Source organism: Amblyomma maculatum, chromosome 1 (assembly GCF_055883805.1).
Source record: "Amblyomma maculatum isolate TAMU_Amacu chromosome 1, ASM5588380v1, whole genome shotgun sequence".
Lineage (NCBI taxonomy): Eukaryota > Metazoa > Arthropoda > Arachnida > Ixodida > Ixodidae > Amblyomma > Amblyomma maculatum.
Genome location: NC_139344.1, coordinates 318367083 through 318379455, shown reverse-complemented (window position 1 = coordinate 318379455; position 12373 = coordinate 318367083). Strand labels below are relative to the sequence as shown.

At 44.7% G+C, this 12373-nt stretch overlaps 1 protein-coding gene across 1 annotated transcript in view; it reads right to left on the bottom strand.

The window, feature by feature from the left end:
• The window catches only part of LOC146207216 (uncharacterized), a 123358-nt gene that overhangs the window by 56376 nt on the left and 54609 nt on the right, over positions 1-12373 (bottom strand). Inside the window, exon 18 of the mRNA XM_084575543.1 lies at positions 3788-3875. Coding sequence (XP_084431669.1) covers positions 3788-3875 — 88 coding nt within the window. The remainder of the gene's footprint in view (positions 1-3787; positions 3876-12373) is intronic.

Here is a 12373-nt window from a genome sequence, read left to right as displayed (position 1 = left end):
TTTTTAATAAGTATGTGCAAGGTCATAGGGGCACAAATTAAAAGATTAATACTTACTTAAACACACAGCGCAACGAACGAAGGATGAGCGAATTTAGGAAATGTTGCACCAACTAGCTCAACTCTCCGTTCTATTGGGATTAATAATTAATCGAGTAACAAAGCAAATGTACATAAAATGAACATAATATTGAAATGTGTATATCATGTGAAAATATCTGAAAAGTGTAACATTCGATGTTTATTTACCCCACCCCTTGTGTATTACCCCGAAAGGGGCCTTTAAGGTTAATAAATGAAATGAAATGAAATGAAGAGGATCCACAAGAGCACGCAGCAAATCGAATCATTACATTATCATGCCATGCCCTTAAGGGGAGACACTGGTCTTAAAATGGAAATTTTTATTTTTAGAGATATAATAACGAAATTGGGTGTGCATATGTATTTCTTCCTCCTGTTTTCAAAAATGTAATTAGTTTTACTCTATCTCAATTAGTTCTAATGTTATTGGGAAATAACCAAAGCCTAATTTGGTAATTTCTTACGGGTCGTTAGGACAGTTTCCCTCAATATTTTTTCGTTCCGATTAAAATGTAGTTGTAGCCAAAGACCTGCCATGTGGAGCTATGCTATTTATATTATCATTGATGTACATCACAGTATAAAAATAGTCAATTATGTAGATGCCCCACAATTCGAAAATATAATTAGCTGACATTATTGTTCAATAAATTTGATATGTTCAACTTAGCAATATAAAAATAGCATAGCTCCACAGTTCAAACCTTTCTGAATTCAACGGTATAAGATTTATTAAAATTGCACCACAAAAACCCAATGAAAAGTTCCGCAAGGCTAGTCATGTCACCAAAAAACATTAAGCTGAGAAAAACTCATTTGAAGTTTTGACACTGAGTGCAGAAAATATTGGGAAGAATCTTCGACAACGGATGTCACTCAGATGTTCCCTATCAGTTTCCCTACAAAACAAAACAAAAAGTGTCTTATTCCATCCAAGGAAACATTTAAAAAAAAAATGTCGAATGTGTAAGTGTGATGAAATTATAGAGGTTACTTCGAAAAGTTAGGGGTTGACTTTTTTTTTTTTTTTTTTTTTTTGATGTGAAAGTGAGGACCGGAGCCAAGGAGACGAGAGCTCCACCAGGCAGTTGGGGAAGAGAACTGCTTCGCTTATTCTTGGGGAAGAGATTTGCTTCTGTTCGAAATCGCAGTTTTCGCAGACAAGCAGAAGCTTTACAGCAAGGTCGTACTCCTTATCTGTTGCCTTGCTCAAACGCAGACTTCCTGCGCCGCAGGTTCCGCACTTCGCTTGCGCGAAAAAATTGTTCAAAACCTTCAAGTCCACAATCACGAACTGGGTACCGGCATCAGCTGTCTGGTAATCCGCACTGACGCCAAGGTCAAACTTGCGCTGGGTTGCCGACTTTTCCGACAGAACGGACTTCGCTTGCGCCGATCGCTCAACACGCTGCGCCTGCTCGGTCGACGAATAGTACACAGCATCAACACGAAGTGTACCACGATCCGAGATACGATTCGTGCTGCAACTTGGTCCCGCGGTGTCGTCATCGGGCAGCGTGCTTGATGTACCCGGCGGATCCAACGAGTCCGGCACTGCAGGCCCCGGCGACGCACTGGTGGCCGCTGCCTGCTGTTTTTTGTTCCACGGACGTTTCTTCCGGCTTCCAAAAGCTCGTTGCGTGCTCGGTTTCAATCGACTGTCTCCCGGCATCTCGATCGCAAAGAGAAACTCCCGGCACAAGGCGGAAACACGGCGTGTAAAGAAACACGAGCGCAAAAACAGACGCGCACGAAGCGACAGCCACAGCGGCGAACGCAAGAGAAAGAAAAGAAAACTGACGTAGACGGTCACACCAGCCAATGGGAGGCGCAGAACGGCGCGCGCGCGAAGCGCGCCGCGTGCGAGCCAATCAGCGACCCGAAAACGGCCTTCGGGAAACCGGCCCGAACCGCCGCTCGGCTTGAGCGACGCCATTTTGAGATAGCTCAAATTGCGCACAAAGAAACCAGCTTCAAAACAAGCCCAAGATGGCGGCGATCGGCCGGCTGCAACGCCGGCGGCGCGCGCGGGAAGTTCGAACAAAGTCTCTCTTTTCGGGGCCATTTCGTCGCTGCCGTGGTGTTTTGAAAGCCGATTTTATCGCATTTCCCGACCGAATTCAGCGTTAATAATTTTACCGTAGATGCTCGAAAGGATAAACCTTCCGAAAATGAGTTTTTCCCAAAATCGACTTTTTGACCATTTTCGACCGTTTTAAGACCCGCGTCTCCCCTTAAAACCAAAAGTTCTCCCCCATCTTTTCTCTACTGAGGCCTGCAGGGGAAGCAATGCTTTCCACCACCAACTACACCCTTCTTCATACTTAGAGTGGCAGCTACCATACAACTGCGTAATGGCAGATGAAGAGCAACTCTAAAATATTTAGGATTGCTTATTTTGCATTTAGTTTGTGGGTGCTATATATTAGAGTGGACTTGGGTGAAGCAATCAGGGCAACAGTGTCTGGCTATACAATAAGTTATATTGCTCCAAATTTGTATTATGAGGTCTCTTCAAAAATAGAAAAACAATGGGTGTGTAATGCTTGAAATTTGAAATTTGTTTGTTATTCTATTATTATTAATAATTGGTTCACAGGAAGGGAAAGACGCAGTATCTGTCACAATTGTTTCTGTGGACACATCCATAAGGGAAGGGAGGAGGGTGGGAGTGAAAGTGGACAGAGAGAAAGTGGAGCCATAGTGGAGGACTGCGGATTAATTTCGACCATCTGGATATTTTTAATGTGCGCTGACATCGCACAGCACACGGACACCTTTTCATTTCGCCTCTATCAAACGGAGCCACCGCGGTCGTATTTGAAAAAATCTTCATTCAGAATTCTTGAATATTCAAAAGATACCAAATACATTGAAAGTGTTTGAATTATCGGTCACCATAGTGCATGCTTCTTCGCAACACTTGACCACATGGACTGTGTGAATCATCTTCAAAACTCGTCAGGGCCGTTCCGGGATGAAGGGCCTTATTACACTCTGAGAGGAGCGCTTTCCCAACAATGTGCACAAAGCGAAGTACTTGACAACACAGGGTAAAAGTGTCATTCTCACTTTGGTCTCCCTCTTAAATGCAGACAACCATCAGGCAGGTGTTCATCACATAAAATTACTCTGGTACTAACAGTTTTCAGCTGTTTCTTTAGGACTATTCGATAATTCTAGCTTTCAGTTAATTCGAACATTTTTCTCGTCCGTTGAAGGCAGAATTAATAAGTTTACTGTAGTCAGCAGCAACACAACAGCTCCTTCCTGTACAGAAAGCCAGTATAGAGAACCTGTATAAAATTTATACTGGACTTTTCAGTAGGGGTATACACTTGTGTGAAATTTTGGTATTATGTATAGTTTGAAAATACCACATGAATTCAGGAACAAACAAGATGAACAGTGTTTAGTATTATAAATTTTTTTGCACTCATCAGATATTCAATATTTGATTCGATATTTGAAGGTAACTTTTTTTCCCATAATCGTATTTGATTCGAAAGTTTCAATACTCGCACACACCTAAGAAAAACTCATTTCTAGCTGGTTTGCTTTCTAATATCTGAACAAGTAAACTTGGATCTGGAGCAACTGAGATCTCAGCAAAGAGGCACGTTTAAAATCAAAACAAAAATAAAAGCAGCTCTACCCATAACATTCGCCCCCCACTGCCCAGAGAAGAAAAAAAAATTACTCACAGCAGATTCCTTTGGTACCACATTGAACAGGGAGCACCTGATTGCCAAATGGCCAATCTTGCCAAAACAAGGAGCCATACGCCGCAGCCTGCGATAAAGTCAAGAGCTACAGTACGCCAGGTGGTTTGCGGGGATATTAAAAAGAAACAACTCCACCAGTGTCTTTTTTTGTAATAAAGGACAACTCTATTGCAAAAAAAAAAAAAAATAAAAATAAAAAAGAAGAAGAAATCTTGCAGCTCTTCTTTACCTAGACTACTAAATCCCCAGCACAAAGGCTGGGCTGCTGCATACGACTATGCTCTGTAGGCACTAACTGCAAAGCAGGCAAGGCGTAGAAACCAGTGCAACACAAAGCAGTGGAAGTCAGACAGAGAAAAAAATGAGTGCAGAGTTTCACTACCTGACCACCATTTGTGAAGCTCACCAACATGTGTACATGCAGTCAATCTCAGGTACACAGAGCCCAGATATATCAAATTACTGCTTACACTAAACTGTTGGAATAACCCTTTGACACATGAATGCTGAAATGGGCGAGTTGGTGCATTTGCATTTTAGGAAACGTAGCGCAAAGAAGACAAGGACAAAATGTCCTTGTCCTTGTCTTCTTTGCGCTAAGTTTCCTAAAATGCAAAACCTTTGACAGTCCGTAAAAGTATTGCAGTGTTTGCATTAGTCAAGATCCCGTTCAAAGAGACATACTAAACTGCCTACCGTGCCAGTTGCAGTGGCACTTCTAATAGCACTCCAGTGACCACTTTTCATGCACAGAGCCAAGTCAGATGTGCATCAGAAACCAACAATACCGCAATTTTGAACTCAAGCTTGGATTACATGAGGTAACATCCAAAAGCATGATGAAAATCCAGCACTTTGAAGACAAGAACCAACACAGAGTAGGCAGCATGTACGCCAACTTTCAACTCAGTTCTATTCATGCACGTACAGATTTTTATGCTCTGTAGGAGCATGAACAAACATGATTCCACCGTACTAATGTGCCACATACCACTCAGCCTAACTTCTGCTACGATTTTCTAGGGAAGCTATTTCTTTCCTTGAGAGTGATATTGATGGAACACTAACGCATTCAACTTTGTTTTTGTTTTTTTTTCCCCAGCTTCTATGATCTTGCGTGTTAGCTGTTCCTTACATTTGCTGACGATTTTGCATTCTTTGAAAATCGAATGGCATCCATCCGGCTTGCACTCCAGTCAGTGCTTGGCACGATCGCCTTTCTTGTTCTGAACATCTTTGTTATGTTCTCAAAGTCTTTCATTTACGCACATTCTGGTATGCCCTATGTATACCTTACTGCAAGACAACGCCTTGAGTACATTGCACATGCTTCTTGCGCTTCTTTGTGCACGCCTGTTTCTTAGCACTATGCCATCCTGAACAGATTTGCAAGTTTTTCAGGTGCTCACTCCTTTCACAGCCCTGTGAAGATAGGGAAGTGACTTGAAAACTGTGCATTAGTGAGCAGAGTTTCTGACACCAAAAGTTCCATTAGCATAGCATAATCACTTGACTTGATTGTAGAAACTACTAATATGCTTTGTGAATGCTTTCTTAAAGCTCATTTTGACGATGCTTCACTTTAGTTTAAGTGCATTAAGTGCATTGAATTATACAGAAGCAGCGGTTTGCTCGACGGACGCAGTTCAAGGATGTGCATCCCTGCATAAAATTGGAGAGAACATATAAACCACTATGATTACTGTTTTCTCTGTAGAAACAGATGCGCTTGACAAACTGGTCTGGCGAGATGAGAAGTATACATTTAGGAAGATACCCTGTGCATATCCTAAAAGCATCCGTTCCACTGTAAGAAAAAGCTGTCGGGCAGTTTTGTCAAAGCGTGTGGTCTCTTCCACTTCTGCAGAGGGGTGTACGTCCTTCAGCTGACGTCAAGGAAGCAAATTTCTCTGTCATTTGGATTTCGTATATTGCCACCTGGAGCGACTGGAGACATTCTTCAAAAATGGCTATTGCATCAGGCCATGCCTCAAGAAAATCGTTCTAGACGGTTTTGGCAATGATAAAAAAATCATCCCTAAACCTAATGTCCACAATGCCCTCAAAGTGCTGCATTTCCATGATTACAAACCAATTCACCCGAAAATTTACCCTGATCCCAAAACAGCTTAGGCTATGAGAGAAAACATACTGGATGGCTCCAGATAATTTCACCCATCTGAGGTTCCTTAGTGCGCTCGGACATCACACAGACCACTGGCATCTTGCGTTTCACCTCCATCAAAATGTGGCCGCCACAGCTGGGATAGAATTCGGGTTTCTCAATGTCAGCAATTCAGCATGCTAACCAATGAGCCAATGATGTACGGCAATTTTAATAGCGATATTATTACATATGTAGTGTGCCTATACCAGAATTAAAACTCTGAAGATTGAGGTCGATTCTCCACAGTTCAGCTTCGATACAAAGTGAGTTAGGCCTAGTGAAAGCAAGTAGAACACTGCCATTATGCCCACATACAGCAATCTCTGCAGGAAGCGCACCACAAAAATGAGTGACTATATGTCTCTCGCCTCCTAACTATCGCCTCCCAACCTTCCTCGCCCCCTCCCATCGCCTTCCAACCTCCCTTGCCAACCTATGCCGAAATAACTTCACACCCACCCGCCACGCCTTCCCAGACTTGTTCGGCACCCGTGTGCGGTCACGTCACTGCCATGGCACCATATCCAACAGTGCCCCATCCTGTTCCAGCCTGGCACCCCTCCCGCCCTGTGTGCTACCATTGTGGGATACGTGGCCACACTGCCCGTGTCTGTCGCCGCCGCCAGCAAGATGAGCAATGGGGTTATGCTCCCTTTGAACGTGCCCGCGTGCGCCAGCCTGATGATTCTACTCTGCCCTACTCAGACTTTTACCGGCGTTCTTCCTCTCCTCCGGATTCCACCGATGTTTCACGGCCCTCGCGTCCCTCCCGACACCGATCCCCTTTGCCTTTTCGCCGTACGTCACCGCTTCGTCCTGCCTCGCAACCCTTCGAACCTAGAGCGGAAAACTAACCAAAGCAGTTTTTGGAGGGAAAGCTGCTTCGAGTTCGAAATGTTTAATTCCTCCTAGGCGACCATCGAATATGTTAGCAGTGATTGTTGAAGGACTGTACGTTGAGACCCTCATCGACACCGGCGCTGCTTATTCTGTCATGCACGGGTCCGCCACTTCGTGGAGCTAATGGAACTCTAATGAAACCCACCGGCCAATGCACAGTACGTGTCCTCATCGATAACCAGCGGCATCATATCGAATTTATTGTGCTCCCCACATGCGTTCATCTCATGATTTTGGGGTGGGATTTATCGTCGGCGTCCGTCCTCATCTCTTGCCGTGAGCGCCTTATTCATCTTGCGGACCCCGATATATTACCAACTTTTGATTGTTCACCACCACATGTGTTCGCAGCAGTTGATGCCGTTCTGCCCTTAGGAAGCGAGCAGCTGATCATCGTGGCATTGGACTACCCTCTCAATGGCGAGGCCTTGGTTATGCCCGCTCCTCGGTGGACCTCCGACAGCCTAGCTCTTGCCTCGTGCCTCACCTCCTTCACCCGTGGTTGCGCGGTGGTTGTGGCCCTGAATACAACTCTCCAGCCGTTCTTACTGTCCAGAGGCGTCACAGTTGGGTATATTTTTGAAGGCGATCCCGTTCCCCTAGACACACTTTCCTGTACACCACCGCCTGTTGCCAAGCCTCCATTTCCGACATCCTCTGCGCTCGCAGCCGCCATAGTCCTGACCTCACATCCAAGCAGTCCACAGCTCTGCTAGACGTCCTCTTGCGGCACCAAAAATCTTTTGATGTGTGCGCCTCAGCTTTAGGGAAGACCTCCGTCACCTCTCATCGCATAGAGATGGACGGCTCTGAATTGTTAGATGACGGCCGTATCGCGTTTCGGCAGCAGAACGCAAAGTCATCGAGGAGCAAGTTGCTGACATGCTTGCTCGAAATGTCATCCGGCCATCCACGAGCTCTTGGTCCTCGCCTGTGGATCTCGTTCGAAAAAAAGATGGCTCAGTCTGCTTCAGCGTGGATTACCGGGCACTTAAGATCATGCGCAAGGATGTTTAGCCATTGACTCGTATTGATGATGCATTAGACTGTCTCCAAGGCGCTGAGTATTTATCCAGTCTCGACCTTCGCTCGGGATATTGGCAAATTCCTATGCACGATGCAGACAAGGACAAGACTGCCTTTTCTACCCCCGACGGTCTCTACGAATTTAACATGATTACGATTTAACATGAATTTAACGTTATCTCGACGACATCATTGTCTTCTCGTCGAACTTCGCTGAGCACTTACAGCGTCTCACTGAAGTCCTCACGTCCCTTGCCCAGGCAAGGCTTCAGATGAATACGAAGAAATGCCACTTTGCCAGTAAGACCATCAAAGTATTCGGCCAAGTTGTCAGTAACGCAGGAATCAAGGCTGATCCCGAAAAAATTGCGGCTGCCATTAATTTTCCTCGGCCCCAACATAAGAAAGATCTTCGCAGCTTCCTTGGCTTAGCTTCCTACTTCCGCCATTTTATTCGGAACTTCGCAACAATTGCGGCCCCGTTACACAAGCTCGTGTCTTCTCAAGTGCTTTACACCTGGTCAACTGAATGTGAAGACTCCTTCAAAGCTCTCAAGCAGGCACTCACTTCCACTCCTGTGCCTCGCCATTTTGACGCAAACGCGGCCAAGACCGACTGAAATACAGACCTGCACAGATAGCACTGCTCCAGCGCGCACCTTCTAGTTCATAACCTTCGCCGCTAGGGAACGAGCACTACGGGTAGCTACTGTAAACCTGTTAATGAGAAGGGTCTATTAGTTCTGCCATTTTTCTTCGTCGTTATAGTTTAATTATCTGTCCACGCTGTAATGCACAAGCACCTGTTCTGCGCATGTGCAGCGAGTAACTGCAGTGCCGTCGCAAAAACCGGAATCGCGGTATGTCTTCTGGCGAGAGAAAAACATAAAAATAAGCACTCTCCGCTAAAATACAAAATGGCAAAATTTTCGAAGTATAACTTGGGCAAAGATCTTTTTCTTTTTAATTTGGGTACAGTTTTTTTATAATAATTCGTGATTTGATGATAAAAATGACAGACGAACAGGTCAACCGAGTGCCCTCAACGGCGAGAAAGTTAACGAAAGTTGCCGCACGAGGTCCCATAGGACCCTGTTTTCTGTGCAGGTCTGTATTTCAGTCGGTCTTGGACGTGGCCACCATACTTCCCACAGACGCCAGTGGCCACGGTATTGGCGCAGTTCTCTTGCAACGCAGCGCAGTGCCTGAAGAGCAAGTCGTACGCTTACTGCAGTTGAGCGTAACTATACTATTATCGAGCAAGAGTGCCTCGCCGTTGTTTGGTCGATTAAAAAATTTCGACCTTATTTGTATGGCCGCCCCTTCACCATTGTAACAGACCATCACGCACTCTGTTGGCTGTCATCGCTGAAGCACTTATCTGGTCGACCTGATCACCGGAACTGGGACGTTTTACCTTTTGTAACCTACGCCTACAATTCCGCTGTTCAGCGCACTACTGGTTATAGCCCTTTCTTTTTAGTTTATGGCCGTCAACCATCGACCGTATTCGACACTACTTTCTTCTCTGCTCCCTCCTCTACGTCTGAATACCTGGGAAGAGTTTGCCGCTCGTATGGCCCAGTGTCGCCAACTTGCCCGCTTGAACACTGAAGATGCCCAACAAGAACGCAAAGCCCTGTATGATCAACGCCATCGAACTCCCTCCTTTTACCCCGGTGATGAAGTTATCCTGTGGACGCCAGTCCGCATTCCTGGCCTGTGTGAGAAGTTCCTCCATCGTTACACTGGCCCCTGTCCAATACTCCAACTAACGTCTCCAGTGAACTATCGCGTTATTCCCTTGCACACCGTCGCAGATCGACGTCGTCGCTCCGAAGAGATCGCCCACCCTCTCGCATAAAGCCTTATGCCCGTTGTTCCTCATCCCTTTAATCAGCGACCAGGGTGGCCGCTCTCTTGTCGGGGGGGGGGGGGATTTGTGTGAGCGCAGTGCGCAAACTTTCACCTCTTTCATTTGTATAGACCCATCATCATCGCTGACTGCTGCTCGGAGCATCGGGCACTGTGTGCCAGCTGGTTTTAGAAAAGAACAGACGTTCGTGCAAGTGCTACCTTACAATATATTAATACATCTGGGCTACAGATAAGCTAACTGTTGGCATTGTATTCAAGGTAATATGTATCTGGAAGCTTAGTGAAGCATTAGGATGCAAAATAACAGTGGTGCAAAAGTGCTTTTATATACAAGGCATCAACTGCAAAGTGAATTTGATAGATGTCTAAGCCCAACATATAAGCTGCAAAGAAATATTAAAAAGTAACACAATCACTGCTCAGTGTTTCTCATAGCACCCTAGCACAAAACGAGAATTTTATATCTTGCAATTTTGGAAGTAATTTATTTCATGTGCGCCATAGTAATTCTGCATATCTTGCAACATTACACTCCAGTTTAAACCATACTAGCTAGGCTCTACACATTTAGAGACTGAAACTTCATTGCTAGGGAAATGAGAATATCTGAAATTTCGAATTACGAATTGAATATTTGTGTTCTTAGATTCATCACAGATTAAAAAAGTGAATATTCGGAATTTGCCAAATAGTAAAAAAAAACTACCGAACACACCAAAAATTTGCTATTATTCACATGCTGCTGAATGTTCTAAATTCTTCAAAAAGAGTGGTGCTCATCAATTCAGCAGCTTAGAGAGCCATTGGACACATGTTAATTCGAACATGGGGGCTCAAACTGCCTAATTGGGATGGGGATTGCATATTGCGTCAAGGCATGCAGCCAGCGACCACCAAAAACAGACTTTCCCAAATCTGAATTGTATGGAACATGGTACCCACACATTTCTTGCGCGCTATTTCAGCCACATTCCAAAATAAACAAGTCCAACAGTGTTTGCTACTCTTATTTTCATTTCTTTTTTCTATGATCAGATATTCGACATTCGAAAGATTTTTTCTTTCCCCGATTCATATTCGAAAATTTCAATATTTGCACACGCCTACGAGTCATTACAGAAAGCTAAGTTCCAAAAGAGTATCATTAACACAAACTGACGCTTCCGAGCTCTTCCACATCTCATCTTAAAGGAGTATAGACACAGGCATTTTCTGTTTCGGGATTTCTGCTTTAATCGATCCACGATGGTCCAAAACAGAGGGACTGCGACTGAAAAAAAAACCCAGCACAGCTCAATTAATTAATTACCAGGACATTTATCGCGACCAGTCTTGCTTTCGATCTCTCAGAGCACAAGCATGCGATGACGTCAAAGATGCGAGCACACCACATTGGCAAGACTAGCGATAATGCAGAAACACTATCTAATGATGCATAGAGATAGCATTTTTCGTCTGCTTGCGATCACAAGTGCAAGAAAATATCATTGTTGAGCAGCGCTTCAGCGTAGCATAATTAGTACTTCAACTTTGTTTCACCCAAAGGCGCAGATGTTACTGACATTGCCAAGCACTCTGTCTCACTCGCCAGTGACTCACATGAAAAAGCAGAAATGAACAGCAGACATGAAAGCTTGGTCGGTTGGTGTGCAAGAATGTCAACTGGTAGGACATGTTGAACGAAGAACTAATTATGGGGAAGATTCTGCTCTCGCAGCCCGGTTTGCCAGTGTTGTGAGCCCCCAAGCTAGTTCTTGAAAAAAAAAAAAAATTATTTGGTAGAGAATTACAGCATAGCGCGGTCAGCCACCGTGACCTGCTACTGTGCGGCTCAAGTGCTCACATCTGCTTGCGCCCTGATTGGTCCCAACGCGGCAGGCTTGAGTGGCGCCATCTGGCGCTATAAAGGCGATCTGAGCATACGATGCTGTGGCAGTCGCGATTGGCTCCTAAGCTATAGCCTCCATTATCGCTAATCTATCGCGGATTCCTGTTTATTCGCATTCATAGCAACCCCTTTTATTAAAGACTATGAATAACAAATAAATTGGGAGGATTGTTTGGCCAATACTGAGGTGCTGGCAGAAGTGATTAGCGACAAAAGCGAGCTTTTTTACCATAGCCACTTTGCTGCTGCTGCCTGGTGCAACTTGCCGGGCATCTGCTAGCTCCACTGCTGATGCGTCGTGTAAATCAATAATATACAGCCAAACTGTGATATAACGAACCTCAATGTAACGAAATTTGCGATGTAACAAATTTTTTTTATTTCCCAGTCTCTGCCCCATTAAAAACCATGTATTTTTTTTTTAGATTTAACTAGACAATTTTATGCCGTACTTTCGATTAAACGAAGTCCTTGTGCATCGCATGCATGTACTAGCAGCCACCTTGAGAATCAAAACTTTAGCCCTGACACACCGCTTGCCCTTTTATGTGGCAATTTTGCTGACAGTCTAGAATTTGCAAGCGAAACAAAATGATGATGACAAGGGCGTACCGTTGCGCTATAAGTTGTGTGCATACAACACCCGTGGTGCAGTTCGAACGGAATGACGAAGCGCTAAGCGAAAATACCGTATTTACTCGCATAT